At 56.3% G+C, this 21,654-nt stretch overlaps 2 protein-coding genes across 2 annotated transcripts; both read left to right on the top strand.

Annotated features, from left to right (window-relative positions):
• The first annotated feature begins 4,728 nt into the window (after positions 1–4,728).
• Positions 4,729–8,201, top strand: LOC119054305 (intestinal-type alkaline phosphatase-like). The gene is made up of 11 exons (XM_053655247.1): positions 4,729–4,825; positions 4,905–5,021; positions 5,125–5,240; positions 5,407–5,581; positions 5,659–5,831; positions 6,058–6,192; positions 6,286–6,358; positions 6,498–6,632; positions 6,726–6,917; positions 7,138–7,254; positions 7,334–8,201. The coding sequence occupies exons 1-11, from the start codon at positions 4,759–4,761 to the stop codon at positions 7,612–7,614; spliced, it is 1,581 nt and encodes a 526-aa protein (XP_053511222.1). The 5' UTR covers positions 4,729–4,758; the 3' UTR covers positions 7,615–8,201.
• A 9,337-nt stretch (positions 8,202–17,538) lies between these two features.
• LOC128625845 (intestinal-type alkaline phosphatase-like) lies at positions 17,539–20,894 on the top strand. Its single transcript, XM_053655248.1, has 11 exons — positions 17,539–17,635; positions 17,715–17,831; positions 17,934–18,049; positions 18,217–18,391; positions 18,474–18,646; positions 18,873–19,007; positions 19,101–19,173; positions 19,314–19,448; positions 19,538–19,729; positions 19,950–20,066; positions 20,164–20,894. The coding sequence occupies exons 1-11, from the start codon at positions 17,569–17,571 to the stop codon at positions 20,442–20,444; spliced, it is 1,581 nt and encodes a 526-aa protein (XP_053511223.1). The 5' UTR covers positions 17,539–17,568; the 3' UTR covers positions 20,445–20,894.
• Positions 20,895–21,654: the final 760 nt, after the last annotated feature.

Here is a 21,654-nt window from a genome sequence, read left to right on the forward strand (position 1 = left end):
AGCGACTCAATCTACTGAGCCACACCAGCCAGGCTATCGTGCACTTTCTCCAAAGAAAAATTCAACACACTACCTTGCAGGAGGACCTTGCACTAACTGGGCATGGCTGCTTTTATCTGTCACCAGCAGGCTGTGGTCCACTGTCCACTAAGCACTGGGCTAGGTGCCACAGGGGACAAAGGACACGTGACTGTGCCTCCTCCTGTTCCTCTAACACCTTAGTCAGCTTTCAGGCTGTCCATCCTGCCATTTCCAAGGTGTCCCCTTGCTTCTCCTGTGCCCAGAGCCTTCTAGAACCAAGTACCTGGGAGAGAAAAGATGAGCGTCTGGTGGTTTGGCATTCGGATGAGGGGGTTTCCGAGCTTTTGTATCTTGCAACCTGCCCTCCTGGAAAACAGACTGACGCCCTCCCAGTTCTAGTGAGGAGAGGCCCCATCAGAGAGACGGCGCGGCACAGACTGGCAGCTCAGACTGGCAGCTCCGGGGGCCGCACGGCTGGGAGGGAGGGGCAGGTCCCAGAGACAGGAGCTGCTGGGGAGACCACACAGATGCCAGACAGCTGACACGGTAGGGCACCGAAGTCACCAAGGAGGGCAGGCTCCCAGCAGCAGGCAGGGAGGAGACCCCTGGGGAGGGGTAGGAGGTAATGAAGGGCGGAGGCGGACTCCCAGGGGCAAGGCGTCTGGGTGCTCCCGTCCCGCTCTCCCCCCTCTCTCTCCCCCGCAAAGCAGTTCTTAAAAAACCTTCAAAAGGACGTCCTGCCACTTATGACAACACGGACCAACCAGAGGACACTGCCAAGTGACACGAGCCGAGCACAGAAAGACAAAGACCGTGTGTTCTCACTCGGGGCATCCAGTCTGAAATGAAAGCCGCAGAGCGGCGGCCCCCGGGGCAGGGGAGCAGCGGCAGAGTTTGGAGACTTGGGTCGGGGGTGCAGGTTTCAGTTAGGAAATGGGTAGTTCTGGGGGCCGCAGGTACAGCATGGAGGTATCGTTAACAGTACTGTTTTGTGCTTGAAATTTGCTAAGGGGGTAGATTTTTTAAGTTGGTTTTGAGAGAGAGAGACAGTGACTTGTTGTTCCACTCGTGTATGCCTTCACTGGTTGATTCCTGTATGTGCCCTGCCCAGGGATTGAACTCGCAGCCTGGGTGTGTTGGGACAATGCTCTGACCAGCCGAGCAACCCGGCCGGGGCTGGAGGGCGGATCTTACGTGTTCTTACCTCAGAGAGAGTGTGGTGACCCAGAGGCAGGCAACAGGTGTGCTGATGAGCTTGATCACGGCGATCATTTCGTGGTGTGTGCGCGTATCCAAACGTCCGTGCTTCTCCCCCTTTCTCCCTTCCCCTCTCTCTAAAAATAAAGTCTTTTGAAAAGCATCAAGTGTACATCCTAAATATGTGAGATTCCTAAATCAGTTAATTGAATAGAAACCATCTACATCCCCTGCCTTGAATCGGTCAGGCCGTGTGGCTGCCCTCCACAGAAATGTGCAAAGTGCCGATGGGCAGTTTTCCAGGCCCAGGGCTTAAAAATTGGCCACTTCTTCCTGTCTCGGTTGTCAGGAAGCCAGAGCCATCTGCAGAGACACCCACGTAGGGAGGAGCTGGTGGGACGGCCCCTTGGGGGCGCGCACCCCCACCCCCGGAGAGCGAACACCCTTCTGGCCCGACCCAAGCAGCAGGTCTGTGGCCCAGTCCGTCAGGGCCGCTGCTGTGGGAGGCGGGTGGGCGGTTCACTGCACAACGGCAGGTCCCCACACAGGGCTTCCAGCTGAAAACGGAACAAGCGTGTGATTCAGAAACTGGTAAATACACAAAAAGCCAAGAGAGGGAAGGTCCTGAGACAGGAAGACGGAGAAGGGGCCTGTTGTTTGTTCTGTTGTAACGAACGTGGATCTTTGATACTTGACATCTGTGTATAACTTAGATAAACATGAAAGCTAAAAAAGATTTTTTTTCATTAGCAAGAATGGATCTACACCGAGTTTGAAAGGCCTCTTGTACATTCAGCAACGGGTGCATCAAACTCCATTATTCCAGTAAATAAAATTTCTGCTGACAAGCGACCTGATATTCCCACTCAGTAAAAATGCTGCCTAAGGCTCTCGGCTAGAAGACTTGGGTAGTGGGGTAGTAGTCTTGGCCGTGACAAGCCCTGGTTGCCTCTGCGGGGCCCCTACGGGCTGCGTTCATTGCATCCGAGCCCAGACCAGGGGGTGCAGGGTTCAATAGCTAACAAGATTATGTGCTCTCTTGAGGGTTAATACCTTCTTCAAGAGGTATCACCTCTGGTCTTTCAAAGGTGCAGCTTAAAACCTTCCCCTAAAGAGTTACAGGCCTGGGCCATGACCACCCGCCATGACCTGCCCCCCGAGAATTCACAATTCACGGTCAAGTGGCTCTGGCAGGTCACTCTCCACAAAACCCTATTTCCACTCACAGCTGGCATCACGTTTTATTTATCCATCTGTTGACAGACACCGGGAGAGCTCCCCCTCTAGCCTTCAGTTCTGAATTCTGGACTAGTAATAAAGTAATAAAAACTGACACACAACTAGATTAACAGGGTGTTAACAAACATTCCAGAATGAATGAAGATAGGATTTGTACGTCAGGGGCTCCCAAGTGGAGGGACTGCCCTGACTGGCGTGCCTCCGTGGTTCAACGATGTCTCAAAAAGCGACCAATTTGATTCCGGATCAGGGCTCATGCCTGGGTTGCGGGTTTGGTCCCTGTTTGGGGCACCTGCAAAGTGCAAAAGTCGATGTTTCTCTCTCTCCCACCTCTTTTTTTAAAAAGGTACTTATTTAGAGGGCAAGGAGAAAGGGAGGGAGAGAAACTGTGTGGTTGCCTCCTGCACACCCCTAAGTGGGGACCCAGGATCGAACCAGTGACCCTTTGGTTCACAGGCCAGAGCTCAGTCTACTGAGCCACACCAGCCAGGGCCCCTCTCTCTAAAAACAAAACCTTCAAAGTCCAGGGGATAGAGGAAGTTTTCTGAAGGCAAAAGTACAGGAGCTGCCAATCAAAGAGATGAGTGACACAGGGAAGGACGCCCACCAGAGAATGACGCCATGGGTTCTCTGATAGGTGGGGCTACTGGGAAACGCAGCGGGCTGCCGCCGTGCGGGGGGCAGGGCTGTGGTGGAGAGCCACGGGTGGCACGCTCCGCGCTGGTCCAGGCCCTGGTTCGGATCCACTCTCGGAACAACTGCTTTGGGGTCTGCCAGCGGAAACCAGACAGCACAGGCAGACCGTCCTCCCGCAGGCAGATCGCAAGGCTTCTGAGTCAGGCCTGAGCAGCCTCAGAGTTCAAACTGCAAAAATCCAAATGCTTGGACACAAATTGTGACAAAGTTCTTGTAAGTGCTGAAAGAGGAAAACCAGTTTAATGCGTGCGCACGGGAGAATCAGTGTGACTGATGCTCTGACGGGAAGACGAGGTGCATAGAAGTGACCATGCCCGGCACCTCTGCGCAGGTTGTGGAGGAACACGCTGGGGAGAGACGGGACGCAGAGTCGCTGCTCGCTGGGAGGGCCCCGAGCAGGGCTTGGGCTCAGCACTAAGTCAGCAGTGGGGCTGAGACGGACGGGCCTGGCACCTTTCTCCCTGCGGCCCCTTCGGACTTGAGAGAAGGCTGTGTCTCAGCCCTTGGGCGCAGGGGGGCGCCCAGCATGGGGACAGTTCTGTCCTGCTCTTAGGGGTACAGCCGCTCCCTGTCTTCCTGGGCCACCGTGCTTGGAAACGATCGACAGTCTCTTGTGGGACGCTGGGATACCATGGGGCAGCCCACCTTGGCCCCGATACACTTTGGGCAGTTGCGGATAGTGCTGCTGTGCAAGCTGGGGTGTGGTTCCCGTCTCAGAGCCCCTGCCTTTGACGGGACACCCAGAGGACGGGACGAATGCTTCAGAACCCGGCCTGGCCTGGGGCTACTGTGAGCTCCTACCTCTCAGCTCCCTCCTGGGCTCCAAACCCCTGTCCAAGGGATCAGAGGTCAGGAGCATACAGAGCCCAGGGCCCCACGCCAGCCTGCCCGCGGGAGGCACACACGCACTATGAGGCAGGCCTGGCCCAGCCCCGGGTCGTTGGACACACAGACCAGGTCCTCACTCTGTTGTGCTGCACCAGGCTCTGGGCGCAGGCCCCTGAGCACCCCTCAGCCCGGCGCCTGTCCACCTGCTCAGGCCAACCTGTAAGAAGCCATGTGTGTGTCAGGGTGACACAAGGAAGCCACACCAGGCCCTCTGCCTGCACCCTATTGCACTCAGCACCCAGAACTGAGCCTGGACCAAATCTGGTGGCAGGAAATACTGAACAAATCAAGTGAATGAAGGAGAGAGGTCCCCCAGGACAGTGGAAGCAGTGGGTGGAGGTGGCCTCACGGGACTCGCCAAATGCTCCACACCCAGAGAGTTTCTGCCTCTCACTCCCACCCTACCCTGGGGAGACACCTGGGGCCTGTTCTGTGCAAATGATCCTGCTGGCTCAGAACCCCTGCCTCAGGGTCCAGTCACACCCTGCTAAATCCCTTCTACCACCCAGCAACAGGCTAACTAGAGTGGCTGCCTGGGGCATGGGAGGGACAACTGAGCCTTTTAACGGCAGTGGTGAAGTCCTCCTTGACCTAAGCCCCAGCAGCTCTCACTCCTGCTGGTCCCCTGGTGTCTCAGCCTTACCCAAGTCCCAGCCTCACCAGGGTCCCAGCGCCTCTGGAGTCCCGGCACCCCCACCTTCCCACCACCCCACAGCCATGCAGGGCGCCTGGGTGCTGCTGCTGCTGGGCCTGAGGCTACAGTTCTCCCTCGGCGTCATCCCAGGTAACAGGGACCTCCCTGCCGGTACCCACACGCTGGGCACTCCCCTGAGGCTGACCTGGCCCCCTGTCCCCTTGGCCAGCTGAGGAGGAAGACCCAGCCTTCTGGAACCGCCAGGCAGCCGAGACCCTGGATGCCGCCCAAAAGCTGCAGCCCATCCAGACAACAGCCAAGAACCTCATTCTCTTCTTAGGGGACGGTGAGTGTGCATGGCCACCCATCCCCCAAAGCCAGGCCCCCAAGCCCACCTCTGCCCACTGCCACCCCCGGGGACTCAGGCCTGACAGCGTCTATTCCTTTAGGGATGGGGATGCCCACAGTGACAGCTGCTCGGATCCTCAAGGGACAGATGAATGGCAAGCTGGGACCCGAGACCCCCCTGGCCATGGACCAGTTCCCATACACGGCTCTGGCCAAGGTAAGGGCTGGGGGCCTCAGGCTGCCCCACACCACAGGGTGAGGTGGCCTTGGGCTCTGGCAGGAGGGAAGGCCCCAGGAGGGAGGAGGCCTGAGGTAGGGGCTCGGACCTGGTCACGATCTGGGCACCTGTCCCAGAGTGGAGCCGAGGGTGTCTCTGTCCCCAGACATACAATGTGGACAGACAAGTGCCAGACAGCGCAGGCACGGCCACGGCCTACCTGTGCGGGGTCAAGGCCAACTACCAGACCATTGGTGTGAGTGCGGCAGCCCGGTATAACCAGTGCAACACAACAGGCGGCAATGAGGTCAGCTCTGTGCTGCAACGGGCCAAGAACGCAGGTGCGCTTGGGGCTGCAGAGTGGGCAGGGGTCGGGCTCAGAGACCTGGGGGCTCACCCCGCCCTCTGCCACCCTCAGGGAAGTCAGTGGGCGTAGTGACCACGACCAGGGTGCAGCACGCCTCCCCAGCCGGCACCTACGCACACGTGGTGAACCGTGAGTGGTACTCGGATGCGGACATGCCCCCCGAGGCTCTGGAGGAGGGCTGCCAGGACATCGCCGCGCAGCTCCTCTCCAACGTGGACATCGACGTGAGTCAGGAGGGGTGGCAGGGACCTGGGCAGGGGTAAGGGACCCAGACAGGCCACGGTCCCAGGCAACCCGTAGCCTGGCCTGGTCTCAGGACACTTGGGATGGTGCAGAGGTACAGCGCAGCAGGGTCATCGCCACAGAGCAGGCAGGGGACCCAGGGGTTGTCGGATCAGGGCAAAGGGCCTGCCAGCCCCGAGCTCACCTGCCCTGATCCTCGGGCTCCAGGTGGTCCTGGGTGGAGGCCGCAAGTACATGTTTCCCAACGGGACCCCTGACCCCGAGTACCCTGGAGAGGCGGCGCAGAGCGGGGTCAGGCTGGACAAGAGGAACCTGGTTCAGGAATGGCAGGCCATGCACCAGGTGAGGGGCCCATGGGTGCAGGGGGCGGGCAGGGACAAGGGCAGGCCGAGGGTCCCGGGGCTGGGGACTCAAGCCTGGGCCTGTCCCTCCCAGGCTGGCCAGTATGTGTGGAACCGGACGGCGCTCATCCAGGCTTCCCAGGACGCCTCCGTGACTCACCTCATGGGTGCTGCCCCCACCCCTACCGCCACCCCCAGCGCCCTGCCCTGGGCCCCCGGGGCCTGGGCTGGCAGAGCCCGTGTGCTGGGATGTGTGCAGGGCCCCCACCCCACAGTGGTCGGTCACCCAGCCCCCTGTCCCCACAGGCCTCTTTGAGCCAGGGGACATGACGTACGAGGTCTACCGAGACTCTGTGCAGGACCCGAGCCTGACGGAGATGACGGAGGCGGCCTTGCGCGTGCTGAGCAGGAACCCCCGCGGCTTCTACCTCTTCGTGGAGGGTGGGTGGGTGGGCGGCAGCCCTGGCCGAGCAGGGTGGGGAGGGGACTCGGGGCAGGTTCCCCATCACCCACTCCCCCATGGTCTCTCTGCAGGGGGTCGCATCGACCATGGTCACCATGCAGGCAGAGCTTATCTGGCACTCAATGAGGCCGTCAGTTTTGATGACGCCATCAGCAAGGCCGGCCAGCTCACAAGCGAGAAGGACACACTGACCCTCGTCACTGCTGACCACTCTCACGTCTTCACTTTTGGTGGCTATACTCTGCGTGGCAGCTCCATTTTCGGTAGGCTCAGGGCCAGTGCCAGGTGCTGTCTCCCAATTTCAGTGGCACAAGATGCACTGGGCCTCAGCTGGCTCTTTTGTCAAGCGGGGTCAGGATAGCAATGACCTTTCAGGGTTCTTGGGTGGATGAGGCCACTGCATAGGCACGCAGTGCCGGGCTTAGCCCATAGGGGGCGCTGCAGGGCTGCGGCGGCGCCATCCCAGGCCCCTCCTCCCCCCAGGTCTGGCTCCTTCCAGGGCCGCAGACGGCAAGAGCTACACCTCCATCCTTTATGGCAATGGCCCCGGCTTCGCCCTCAGCGAGGGCCTCCGGCCCAACGTCAGCGACAGCGAGAGTGGTGAGTGCGCCGTGTGGGGTGGGGAACTCCCGGAGGGGGCTGCCCGTCCGCAGGTCCTGAACCTTCATCGTCTGTCCAGGGGACCCCGAGTACAAGCAGCAGGCGGCCGTGCCCCTGACGTCCGAGACCCACGGGGGCGAGGACGTGGCGGTGTTCGCGCGCGGCCCGCAGGCGCACCTGGTGCGCGGCGTGCGGGAGCAGCACTTCGTGGCGCACATCATGGCCTTCGCCGCCTGCCTGGAGCCCTACACGGCCTGCGGCCTGAGCGGTGCGGCGGGCCCCGGGCTGTCTGGCGGCCCGTCGCTGGTCCTGCTGGCTGGGGCGCTGCTGCGGCTGCTGCTGGGGACCGTGTTGCCCTGAATGCTTCTGGCCTCCACCAGGACCCCCGGACACCCGTCCCAGATGCCCTACTCCAGTACTGGGTCACTTCCCACTAGTACTGGGTCCCCCCCAACACCCACTGAAAGTCTCCAGCCCCAGACCTCAGCGTCTTGACCTTCCCCTGCTGGCAATAAATGAGCTCAGCGCTACCCCCTCCTACATCCCACCTCGGGAAGTGGCCAGATGTGGGGCATCCATGAGGTGGCTTTCCTGAAGCAGGGAGGATCTCCTGGGCTGCTCTGGACTCCAGCCCCCAACCGTGGCTGCCCAGGAAAGCCTCCTAGCACCTTGGGACCTGAGGCCTCTGGCACATGGGTGGGGTGGGGGGCTCTCTGTGGTCCTGCAACTGGTCCTGTGTGAGCCTCTGGCCCAGGAAGCTGCTGTGGCTACTGCCTTTGAGATGTTGACATAAAGCCCAGGTCTGCCCCTTCGATGCGCCCGGCGGTACCATTACACAGAGCAGATGGGGGCACAGGACGGAGAAGAGGCTTGTCCCCAGTCAGTGGGCTACTGAGAGAGAACCAAGGAACCACGGGGAAGCCGAGGGGCAGATGGGGGGCCCAGAGCGGCCCTCGGCCCCACCCTGAGGGCATCTGCGCACTGAGCAGGTCAGTGAAGGGGAGATTCCCTGTCTGCCCAGGGCCTCTGTTCTGGGAGGATTAAAGGAATAACCAAACAGTTACACAATGTAACCTCGGTGCAGGTATGTTCTACAAAGAGAAAACATTAGCGTGTGCAGACACAGAGTGTATGTATGAGGGGTGGGAAAGGTGACTGGGACCCCGGGGTCATGGAGGGGCTCCTGGAAGAGCAGACAGATGTGTCGAGAAAGAAGGGAAGAGGCTGGAGCCACGCTGGCTGAGGCCCTGAGACAGCCAGTGGTTTTTGAGGCCAAGAGCTCAAAGTTGGGGGTTGCCTGGGCGGGGAAAAAGGGGTCAGGAGGGATGGGGGAGCAGCTGGAGCTTCACCCTGAGCAGGACTCCTGGTCAGGAGGCCTTGAGCTCGGGCACAGCAGGACCTGACTCCGAAAACATCACCTGGCCACTGTGGGGGGAGGAGTCAGTTCTGTTCCGCCGTCTCACTGCTGGAGGGAGGAGACAGGAACCAAGGGCAGGTGCAGACGCCGAGCCTGTCTCACCTCCCCCCGGCCATGGAGGCCAGCATCCCACAGCACCTGCTCCCGTGTGGCTGCCCTCCCTGAGCATCTAACCCACCCAAAGGCAACATTTAAAAGAATTCCAGAAGGGGGCCGCCAGCCATGGTTTCCACTGCCTTCTAACAGAATTACAGATCCACGCCTTCATCCATGAAGGTGCGGGAAGTGACCTTGCTCTCAGGGGACAGGCTGGTAGGACTGAGCCTGCCTCCTCTTTGACTGGCGTCTCAACTGAAGGGCAAACGTCACCTTGAAGGCCTGGCCCTCAGGGCAGCGGACTCCAAGCCTGGGTTTCAGGGGCTGTCACGGAAATGTGGGTGCATGGTGGAAGGAGGGCATCGTCAACCAGGCTCGCTGAGTCGCCACCCTGGCAACTCCGGCACCAACCGCAAAGTCCCGAGTTGGAACACAGCTGTTATTTCTGTTCCCTCGGGGTCAGTCCATTGGCCTTACCGACCGGTGGGAGGTGCCACGTGTGTGGTCCGCGGGTGAACCCAAAACCAACGGTAACCCTACATTTTAAAACTGCACAGGTTTTAGAAACATTTAGAGTTAGTGGTGATGGTCACATAACTTCAAACATTCTAAAAAACACTTAACTGCACAATTTAAAAGGCGAATTTTATAGTGAGTAAATTGTACTAAAATGTTGTTTATTTTTATTGATTTTTTTAGAGGAGAGAAAGAGAAACATCGATTTATTTCACTTACTGATGCATTCATTGGTTCTTGTACGTGCCCTGACTAGAGATCGAACCCACAACCTTGGCTTATCCGGATGACCCTGTAACCAACTGAGCAACCCAGTCAGTTTATCTTGATTTTATAATATAGTTTCTGCTTCCAAAGTTTTTTAAATGTGATGGTTCGACAGGGTTTTTTGTCAAATACATTGTTGATCACAAGGTCACGTGTCCATGGAATGATTCCTAACATCTGTCTGGTCATTTTTGCCTCGACGGGGCGGACCACAGGAAGCGCGTTAACTTTTTCTTTAGGTGCCCGAGACGGACAGGGAGATCTCGTCACCTCAGGACGCGTCAGCACATCAGTCTTGAGACGGGAAGGTTAGTAAGAGCAAGGAAAACTCACGACAGCCCTGGTTCTTGGTCATCTGGAAAGTGTCCGTGGTCACAGACGTCCTTGTAACTGTGGGCAGGACCCCTCACAGGCTGGGCCCTGCCCCCTCGACCCCCACCGACACTGCTCAGTAGGAGGATCCTGGGACCCCTCACGTGAGCCAGCAGTTCCCCCTTGTGGTCATAAGTCAGTCCAAAGGGTGTGTTAATGACCAGCCTTTTGGTCCGACAGTGAGGTCTCAGCACCAGGACGTCTCATTCCTAGGAAGTCTCAGTATCGACATCCTCCTGTTGACCTTTGGGGAAGGGGCAGTCCTGTCACCGCGGCATGTGAGTCCAGCCAAGTTTTCCCGAAAAGGGCGGGGCAGGTAAACGGAAGGCAGTCAGGTCGGGTGGCCGTCGTTGTGAACACCACCCGCATCATCCCCATCCTGTGACCTCCCGTGGTCCTAGTTTGGCTGGCTTTCTTGTTTTTCCATATTTCCATGTAGAGTAGCAGTTACATAAGCCATAAAGAGTATTAGCTGTTATCTGATACATGCTCAGCCGTCATAAACAGTTGGACTGTATAGAAAAACCCGAAGGGCAAGTGTAACTGTTACTATGGCTAATATCGTTGGCAGACAGGTGAAGACAATCAAACAAAACAGTTTCTGAGTTCGACATCAACCTGTAGGTACACAGGCCTCGTCAGTGTCTCGGGACAGCTGTTCACCTCTGATGCCAACAGCCCCTCATCCTAGAGGAGTCTCTGATGTCCTTTGTAGGTGCAGGTGAGCGAGTGTCAGAGGTGGGCAGATGTCTGCTTGGTTAAGCACATTTTTTAGATGAGAAATGTGAACTCATGAGTTAACCCCATTAAGTTTAGTTGCACACAAGAAACAAACAAACAAAACCCCACTGGCACCTGGAGCAGGCAGCCATCACTGCCAGCTGCGGCCCGTCCCCATGAGGCTGGGGAGGGCCTTCCTTGGGAGTCTGTGCGGACAGACGAGTCTCCCGGCTGTGTGCTGCGGTCTCCAAAGTCTTTTTCCTGGGAGCGCAGTGTGAAATGAATCATGTGCTAATTTGTTGGGAACCACCTGCCTGGTTTCAGGAGCTGTAAACCCCCCATGGATAAGGCTGAGTGAGCGACCTTTGGACTCTGAGCCACTGAGGAGATGGGGCTTGTCTCCCTGGCAGCAGCGCTGCTTCTGCTTCATCCTCTGCCCCCATCATGTGGTCAGTCAGTCAATGACGGGTAAGACCCCTGGGGGGGGCAACCTAAGCCAGACACCATCACCTGGGAGGACCTCAAGGAAGGACTCGGGGGAGCTGCAGCAAAGAGGGGGTGATGGACCCTTGCCCCCTGGCTATTCTGACATAGCCTGAGTCCCCATTTCCATCTGGGAGAAGCGCCTTCTGAGCTGCAGCAAAGAGGAGGTGATGGACCCTTGCCCCCTGGCTATTCTGACATAGCCTGAGTCCCCATTTCCATCTGGGAGAAGCGCCTTCTGGCTCTAATCTGCTTAAGCCTAAAAGCCTATTACGGGGAAGGCAGAGCATCTCTTTGCTGGCTACAGTGGGTTCCAGGGTGATTGGGCATAAGAAAGAGTTTCTAAAGTCCTGTGAAGCCTGCTTTGCTGAGTGCTTTCATTCATATGATAAGGGTTCGAGCAGGATATGAGTATGTCTCCCAAAGTTTTTGCAACCCCCTTACCTGACAGACACTGACTCAGATTAAGCCCTGAGATTTCTTTGAAATGTTATCTATTGTTTGATCCTTGCTGCCTGACATTGATTGATGAGCTTTACCTGTATTCCTGTGTGTTATGAACCTAATAAAAGCCGTTGAGGAAGGGGCTCTTGGCCCTTCTCCTTTGAGAGATTGACCACCTCTCCTCCCCAGGCAGATCATGTCTTGGTAGTTTTATTTTCATCCGTGGCGGACGGGGGGACTTGAATGCAAAGTTTCCCCCACACTAATTAATCAGTTTCTTTCAATGGAATCTTATATTGATTTATCAAGGAGCAAAGAACGTTCCTCGGTCCAGATCATTTGATTACTTACCTCTGCCTAATAAGTTGCAGCATCAGCTAAATGGTTTCTTTTTCCTTCCAGGGTGGTAGCTGCAGAATGTCCTAGAGTTTTGAATATTTCCCATTGTCTTGGGCGCTGTGTGCCCCTGTTCTGCGTTCTTTACAGACTGCCATGAGAAGTGCGGGAGCCCCGGCTTCTGAAGGCACGGCGGCTGTCGGTGTAACTGTTGGCCGTTTGATCTTTGGCCAATTGACAAGCCTGAGTTAGAGCAATTCATTTGGCTTGTTGATCTCATTTCAAGTAAACAAGAACGTTTAAGTACATCCGCCGGGAAGTTACTGCATACCCAGCTGAGTTAGTCCCTGTTTGTCTTTGAGACAAGAGTCATCTGTACACCAAAAATAAGTCAGCATTATCAATGAGCATTTTCTTTTTCTTTTTTAAAATTATTTTATTGTTGTTCAATTACAGTTGTCTGCGTTTACCCCACCACCATGCCCCCGCACCCCAGCCATCCCTACCTCCCTCCCCTGCTTCCATACCCCTCTTTGGTTTTGTCCATGTGTCCTTTATAGTTGTTCCTGAAAACCCTTCCCCCTCACCCCCCACTGATATCCTGTTACTGTCAGATTGTTCTTAATTCAACAGGTATTTCCTATAAATAATTCCTAGGAGCACGGTAGTCAGACTTCCAGTCAAGATGGAGGCGTAGGTAGACACACTTCACCTTCTCGAGCAACCACAGAGAGAAGTACAACTAAATGTCAAAAGAAATAACACCCAGAATTGTCAGAAAATCAAGCTGTATGGCAGTGTGACCACCAAGGGTGTAAAGAAGCCATGTTCACCCAGACAGGGAGGAGGGGCAGAGGTGGGGACATGGGGGAATGTATGGTCCCACACTCACGTGTGGTGGGTAATAATCAGGAGGGACGTTTTGGGAGCGATCCCGGCCCAGGCCAGATGCACAGCCCAGGGTCCCAGCACTGGACACATAAATCCTCAAAACTTCTGCCTGTAAAACCCAGTGGGGGTTGGGGCGGCAGAAGAAACTGTCACATCTTCAGGACAGTCCATCTGAGGGGCACACACAGACTTAGAACATACGCAAACCCACCCGCTCTGGGAATCTCCACCAGGACAACAGCCGGAAAGGTGCCGGTAGTGTACAGGGAGTGGGTGAAGTGACTGGAAATGGGGTGAGTGCCAGGGAAACCTCCAGAGGCCAGGCGGTGGCATTGTCCTTTCCCTGAGTCCTCCCCACACACAGAGCCATAAAGTGCCAAAGCGAGTTGCCCCACCCTGGTGATTACCCAAGGCTCCGCCCCACACAATTTACAGGTGCCTCTTCTAAGACGGAGTCAAAGCAGCCCTACCTAATACACAGACACAGACACAGGAGGCCGCTGAATTGAGGAGACAAAGAAATATGGCCCAAATTATAGAACAGAACAAAACCCCAGAAAAAGAACTAAACGAAATGGAGATAACCAACCTGTCAGATGCAGAGTTCAAAACACTGGTGATCAGGGTGTTCCAGGAACTCACTGAGTACGGCAACAACACAAGAGAAGAAATGAAGGTTACACTAAGTGAAAGAAAAATCTACAGGGAACCAACAGTGCAGAGGATGAGGCCAAGAATCAAATCAACAATTTGGAACACAAAGAAGGAAAAAGCATTCAACAGAACAGCAGGAATAAAAAAGAATTCAAGAAAACGAGGATTCAAGAAAGCTGAGGAAGCTATGGGACAACTTTAAATGTTCCAACATCTGAGTCATAAGGGATGCCAGAAGAATAGGAAGAGCAAGAAATTGAAAACTCATTTAAAAAAATAATGAAAGAAAACTTCCCTAATTTGGTGAAGGAAATAGACATACAAGTCCAGGAAGCATAGAGTCCCAAACAAGTTGGACCCAAAGAGGAGCACACCAGGACACATCATAATAAAAATGCTAAAGGTTAAAAGTAAAAAGAGAATCCTAAAAGCAGTAAGAGGAAAGCAAAGAGTTACTTACAAAGGACTTCCAATCAGACTATCAGCTGATTTCTGAAAAGAAACCTTACAGGCAAGAAGGGACTGGCAAGAAGTATTCAAAGTGATGAGAAGCAAGGACTTACAACCTAGATCACTGTATCCAGCAAAGCTATCATTTAGAATGGAAGGGCAGATAAGGTCAAGTTAAAGGAGTTCATTATCTCGAAGCCCTTATTATATGCAATGTTAAAGGGACTTATCTAAGAAAAAGAAGATCAAAACTATGAACATTAAAATGGCAACGAATTCACAACTATCAAAAACTGAAAAAAAAAAAAAAGAAAAAGAAAATTTTAAAAGAAAAAACTAAGCAAGCAACCAGAACAGGAACAGAATCATAGATGTGGAAATCACTTGGAGGGTTATCGGCTGGGAGGGGGAAGGAGGAGAATGTGGGAAAAGGTGCAGGGATTAAGAAGCATAATTGGCAGGTACAAAATAGGGGGAGGTTAAGAATGATATAGGAAATGTAGAAGCCAAAGACCTTATGTGTGACCCATGGACATGAACTAAGGGGAGGATCGGCTGCTGGAAGGAAGGGGATGTACCAGGCAGAGGGGGCAGTGGAGGAAAAAATTGGGACAACTGTAATAGCGTAATTAGCAAAATATATTTAACAATAAAAGAAAGTGGTCAGCAAGTAGAATGCAACCAGGGGTGTTTTCATTCATCCTGTAGAGAAGGTGGTAAAGTTGCTGGGTTAAGATTTACATTGAGTAAAAGTAGCATTGGGTGCCCTGGCTGATGTAGCTCAGTAGACTGAGCGAGGGCTACAAACCAAAGTGTCTCAGGTTTGATTCCCAGTCAGGGCACATGCCTGGGTTGCAGGCCAGGTGCCCAGTAGAGGGCATGAGAGAGGCAACCACACATTGATATTTCATCTCCCTCTCTCTGAAAATAAATAAATAATATTTTAAAGAAACCCAGCATTAGATGTAGAAAACAGGAGTACTTCATAAAAAGCCAGTCGAGTAATGTTGAGTGTGGTGAGAGTTTAGCAGAAAATGGACAGAACGAGGAACATAAGTGATTAAATGTCTGTTTGTGTAATGTGGCTGGAACAGAGGTGGCCCTCGTGCAGGGAGGGAACCCTTCTGGCTGCGGGGCTCTAACGCCCCCTCGCACCGGGGTGGCCTCCACGGGCCTGAGTCAGGGCTCCTCCGGTGATTCCTGTCTTTTCCTGTAGAAGAGGGAAGAAAGGAAATTTGTAATTGGGGTGTCCCCAAATGGGCGCTTCAGCTCATTTTTCGCCTGGCAGGGGTGTCCAACCTTTTGGCATCTCTTGGCCACACGGGAAGAAGGGTTGTGTTGGGCCACAAATTAAATACATCGTGACACGTAATTACAAAAAAATATATATCTCAGGTTTGAAGTAAATGCACGATTTTGTGTCGGGCCCCATTCACAGCTGTCCTGGGCCCCAGGTGGCCCGCAGGCCCCAGGTTGGACACCCCTGCGAGTTCCCGCACCTTGTTTGCCTTCGAGGTTCCTCTGGAAGGGACCCAGTTAACGTGACTGTGATAAGACACATAGAGGTTGGTGTCCGGATGTCCCCACGGAGCCCTGAGCTGCGACTCAGGTCTTGGAAGAGAAAAGGATGCGATCCCTCCTAGCCCTTTGGAGTCAATCAGTAGCCTATCTTTAGATGCGAGTTGGCCAAGGTACTTCACTTGCAGCAAACAGGATGGAAGCTTGTCTTTTAGGACCTTCTGTCCTTTGTGGCGGCTGTAGTAAATAAACTGTGTCCTTCCGGGAGTCTCGTTGTGTCCTAGGGAATCATCCGCATGGTGCATTACAGTGAAATCTCTGGGAAAATTCCACATCATTTAAATCAGCCTTTAGCATTGGAGAGAAATGGGTGGGTGGGACTCTCCCTATATCTCTGGGCATCACAGTCTAAGTCAATTCGAGATTTTCCCAGTGGTGGCAGAGAACTACTGACAGTCTTTCCCCACAGAGATGCTGAAAGAGGCACTGTGAAGACCCCGGGGAAAACATTGGTAATTCAAGCAGTGGCTGATAACAGGGTATGTGGATTTGGAGACACAGGATGTCTGTGAACCACTTCTATTTATAACTCTGAGATTCTGTACAAATCTCCATTCTTTTCCATTAGGTTTCTTTTATTGATTGATTGATTGATTGATTGATTTTATATATTTATTTTTAGAAAGAGGGGAGGGAGAGAAACATCGATGTATGAGAGAAACATCAATTGGTTGCCTCTCACACGTCCCTAACTAGGGACCTGGCCCACAACCCAGGCATGTGCCCTGACTAGGAATCAACCAGCGATCTTTTGGTTCACAGGCCGGCCTCAATCCACTGAGCCACACCAGCCAGGGCTCCATCAGGTTTCTTTATTGGAAAGATGGGAGAATTACAGGGGCTCCTACTTGGAATTACAAACCCCTTTTAAAGTAATCTCATGAGAATGTGGAACTTCCGCCAAGATGGAGGCATAGGTGGATGTGCCGTGCCTTCTCACACAACCAAGTTTAGAGACAACTAAATATTAGCAACAGAAAACACAGCCAGAACACGGAAAATTAAACTTTTCGGAAGTCCGTTAACAACAAATTCTTCAGCCTGACCGGTAAGGGGCGAAACCAGCGGCTGGTGAGGGGTTGCACAGGAGGACTCGGTCAGACGGACTCAGGCGCGGAATCCAGGCGCAGGGTTGGACCTAGTGAGCGACCGAGCCAGCCACCAGGCGAGCCACCGCGGGGGAGACAGCGGGGGAGCGGTGCTGCTCAAGCAGAACTTGAGCTAAACAAGGGGACATCTGGAGGCAAGATTTCAACGGGCTGAAAAGAAATGCTTCGCAGAGGAGCAGTGCACAACTTCTTTTATGCCCTTGGTCATAAGGAGGAAAACACCAGGAAGATAAGCGGGGGGGGGGGGGGGGCGAGGCAGGGAGTGGTTGCCGGAGGGCTAACAAGGTGACGCGCTCTCTGGAGGGTGGCTTTTCTTCTCAGGGGTCTGGAACGACACGTTTCAGAGGTGAGTTCACTTAGATGCACAGAAACAATTGGCAGGACTTGGTTGAGGCAAAGATAAACCTTGTGCTAAGGAAGTGAATGCTCACCAGGAACTGCCGGGTCATGGATTTATGACAAGGCCTCCCTGTGAGGTTACTGTACCCTGATTGGTCCACACGCACCCCTCCTGCTGTACCCAAGGGGCTCAAAGAGAACACGGAACACAATGAGGTGGTTGAAGGAAAACAGGACCCCAGACTGCGGGAGCAGTGGGTCGGGGTGGCCCGTCAGGCCTCTGCACGTGCTTCTCACCCAGAGGGCTTCTGCCCCTGTCCCCAGTATACTCTGGGAGACCCCTGTGGCCTGCAGTCTTCAGGATGGCCCCACTGGCTCAGGAAATGTACCAGGACACTTAGTCACACCCTGCCACTGCCCTTTTGCCAGCAGGACAGGGGTGGGGTGGGAGTGGCCGCCTGGGGCACTGGGAGGGACACTGAATCTTTTACAACCAGGGATAAAGTCCTCCCTGATGAAAGCCCTGACAGCTCTCACCCCTGCTTGTCCCCTGGTGTCTCAGCCTTACCCAAGTCCCAGCCTCACCAGGGTCCCAGCGCCTCTGGAGTCCCGGCACCCCCACCTTCCCACCACCCCACAGCCATGCAGGGCGCCTGGGTGCTGCTGCTGCTGGGCCTGAGGCTACAGTTCTCCCTCGGCGTCATCCCAGGTAACAGGGACCTCCCTGCCGGTACCCACACGCTGGGCACTCCCCCGAGGCTGACCTGGCCCCCTGTCCCCTTGGCCAGCTGAGGAGGAAGACCCAGCCTTCTGGAACCGCCAGGCAGCCGAGACCCTGGATGCCGCCCAAAAGCTGCAGCCCATCCAGACAAGAGCCAAGAACCTCATTCTCTTCTTAGGGGACGGTGAGTGTGCATGGCCACCCATCCCCCAAAGCCAGGCCCCCAAGCCCACCTCTGCCCACTGCCACCCCCGGGGACTCAGGCCTACAGCGTCTATTCCTTTAGGGATGGGGATGCCCACAGTGACAGCTGCTCGGATCCTCAAGGGACAGATGAATGGCAAGCTGGGACCCGAGACCCCCCTGGCCATGGACCAGTTCCCATACACGGCTCTGGCCAAGGTAAGGGCTGGGGGCCTCAGGCTGCCCCACACCACAGGGTGAGGTGGCCTTGGGCTCTGGCAGGAGGGAAGGCCCCAGGAGGGAGGAGGCCTGAGGTAGGGGCTCAGGGCCTGGTCACCATCTGGGCATCTGTCCCAGAGTGGAGCCGAGGGTGTCTCTGTCCCCAGACATACAATGTGGACAGACAAGTGCCAGACAGCGCAGGCACGGCCACGGCCTACCTGTGCGGGGTCAAGGCCAACTACCAGACCATTGGTGTGAGTGCGGCAGCCCGGTATAACCAGTGCAACACAACAGGCGGCAATGAGGTCAGCTCTGTGCTGCAACGGGCCAAGAACGCAGGTGCGCTTGGGGCTGCAGAGTGGGCAGGGGTTATACCGGGCTCAGAGACCTGGTGGCTCACCCTGCCCTCTGCCACCCTCAGGGAAGTCAGTGGGCGTAGTGACCACGACCAGGGTGCAGCACGCCTCCCCAGCCGGCACCTACGCACACGTGGTGAACCGTGAGTGGTACTCGGATGCGGACATGCCCCCCGAGGCTCTGGAGGAGGGCTGCCAGGACATCGCCGCGCAGCTCCTCTCCAACGTGGACATCAACGTGAGTCAGGAGGGGCGGTGGGGACCTGGGCAGGGGTAAGGGACCCAGACAGGCCACGGTCCCAGGCAACCCATAGCCTGGCCTGGTCTCAGGACACTTGGGATGGTGCAGAGGTACAGCGCAGCAGGGTCATTGCCACAGAGCAGGCAGGGGACCCAGGGGTTGTCGGATCAGGGCAAAGGGCCTGCCAGCCTCGAGCTCACCTGCCCTGATCCTCGGGCTCCAGGTGGTCCTGGGTGGAGGCCGCAAGTACATGTTTCCCAACGGGACCCCTGACCCCGAGTACCCTGGAGAGGCGGCGCAGAGCGGGGTCAGGCTGGACAAGAGGAACCTGGTTCAGGAATGGCAGGCCAAGTACCAGGTGAGGGGCCCATGGGTGCAGGGGGCGGGCAGGGACAAGGGCAGGCCGAGGGTCCCGGGGCTGGGGACTCAAGCCTGGGCCTGTCCCTCCCAGGCTGGCCAGTATGTGTGGAACCGGACGGCGCTCATCCAGGCTTCCCAGGACGCCTCCGTGACTCACCTCATGGGTGCTGCCCCCACCCCTACCGCCACCCCCAGCGCCCCTGCCCTGGGCCCCCGGGGCCTGGGCTGGCAGAGCCCGTGTGCTGGGATGTGTGCAGGGCCCCCACCCCACAGTGGTCGGTCACCCAGCCCCCTGTCCCCACAGGCCTCTTTGAGCCAGGGGACATGACGTACGAGGTCTACCGAGACTCTGTGCAGGACCCGAGCCTGACGGAGATGACGGAGGCGGCCTTGCGCGTGCTGAGCAGGAACCCCCGCGGCTTCTACCTCTTCGTGGAGGGTGGGTGGGCGGCAGCCCTGGCTGAGCAGGGCGGGGAGGGGACTCGGGGCAGGTTCCCCATCACCCACTCCCCCATGGTCTCTCTGCAGGGGGTCGCATTGACCATGGTCACCATGCAGGCAGAGCTTATCTGGCACTCAATGAGGCCGTCAGTTTTGATGACGCCATCAGCAAGGCCGGCCAGCTCACAAGCGAGAAGGACACACTGACCCTCGTCACTGCTGACCACTCTCACGTCTTCACTTTTGGTGGCTATACTCTGCGTGGCAGCTCCATTTTCGGTAGGCTCAGGGCCAGTGCCAGGTGCTGTCTCCCAATTTCAGTGGCACAAGATGCACTGGGCCTCAGCTGGCTCTTTTGTCAAGCGGGGTCAGGATAGCAATGACCTTTCAGGGTTCTTGGGTGGATGAGGCCACTGCATAGGCACGCAGTGCCGGGCTTAGCCCATAGGGGGCGCTGCAGGGCTGCGGCGGCGCCATCCCAGGCCCCTCCTCCCCCCAGGGCTGGCTCCTTCCAGGGCCGCAGACGGCAAGAGCTACACCTCCATCCTTTATGGCAATGGCCCGGGCTTCGCCCTCAGCGAGGGCCTCCGGCCCAACGTCAGCGACAGTGAGAGTGGTGAGTGCGCTGTGTGGGGTGGGCGAGGCGACCACAGTGGGGAACTCCCGGAGGGGGCTGCCCGTCCGCAGGTCCTGAACCGTCATCGTCTGTCCAGGGGACCCCGAGTACAAGCAGCAGGCGGCCGTGCCCCTGACGTCCGAGACCCACGGGGGCGAGGACGTGGCGGTGTTCGCGCGCGGCCCGCAGGCGCACCTGGTGCGCGGCGTGCGGGAGCAGCACTTCGTGGCGCACATCATGGCCTTCGCCGCCTGCCTGGAGCCCTACACGGCCTGCGGCCTGAGCGGTGCGGCGGGCCCCGGGCTGTCTGGCGGCCCCTCGCTGGTCCTGCTTGCTGGGGCGCTGCTGCGGCTGCTGCTGGGGACCGTGTTGCCCTGACCGCTCCCCGGCCCCAGCCCCCTGAATCCCACTCCTCTTGTGTCCCCAATTGTGTTTCCATCGGCACCCATGTCCAAAGCCTCCAGACCCAGGACCCACCTCTGGCCCCTGGGTTCTGACCTTTACCTGTTGCAATAAATGAGCCTCAGCTGGTGTGGCGCTGACCTCACCCCTCCGGGCTGCGCAGGGGCACCCTGGGGCACCCTGGAAGCGGAGCCAGTGATGTTCCTGATGCACCAACGGTCATCCTAGTCTTTGTGGGCTCTCCACCCCCAAACCAGGCAGCGTGAGACCTGAGCAATGTAAAGGCGCCCCAATGACAGTGGCTGCCTGTCACCCTGCAGCCAGTGAGGGTGATGGAGGCTGCTGGGGTCACCTGTTTGGGAAGAGGTTTGGGGGAGGGGCTTCGACAGTATGGAGGGCAGGACCAGTAAAATGGCACCGGTCGGATCAAGACAGCATAAAGTATATAAAACAAAGTGGAGTCACTTGTGCTAACTGAAATGGCTGTCTGTCAGCCATGACACTTTGGTTCAAGAGGAAAATTTCCTAAGAGTAAATGCTTGTGGCAAGGAGACAGGTCTGCCCACGTGGTCAGAGCAGAAATGTGTGGCAAGGAGACACACCTACGATATTGGCACACGTGGTCAGAGGAGCTGTGTCAGCGGGACCACCCACAGCGGGCTCCTGGGGAAATTCTACACCGGCCAGTGGGGGTTTCAAGCAGAACAGGCATGTACCACCCATAAGCTCCTGGGCAAACCCCTCACTTGGCATCATGGGTGCCAAGACATTTACGGAAAGGACCCGGAAGGGTGGAGTGCACCACTCTCAAGGTGGAACTGCGGCAGGCTCCAGACCAGGGCTGAGACAGCCGGGCTCCACACACCAGAGTGCAGCTCCCTGCCACGCCGTTCTCCCTTGGCATCAGCCACCAGAGGCTCTGCCTGCTGGACTGAGGACTTCTCCTGCCCCGCTGCCCACCTGGCTCCGGAGATCCTTCCCTGCAGGACGCGGACAACTGCCGTGCCCACCGTCTGTCTCCCAGACCTGCAGACCGAGACCCTGGGACTCAGGTTCGTTATCTCCCACTGATTACTGTGTGTGTGTTGCATTCCTCTTAGATTGTTAGCGTGCGAGGAGGATAGTAATGTACGTTGATGGTCTACTCTGAGCGACCCTGCATTCAATAAAAGCTGAGTGAACAGCA

This window comes from Artibeus jamaicensis, unplaced genomic scaffold (assembly GCF_021234435.1).
Source record: "Artibeus jamaicensis isolate MK-2021 breed Jamaican fruit bat unplaced genomic scaffold, CSHL_Jam_final contig_944, whole genome shotgun sequence".
Classification (NCBI taxonomy): Eukaryota; Metazoa; Chordata; class Mammalia; order Chiroptera; family Phyllostomidae; genus Artibeus; species Artibeus jamaicensis.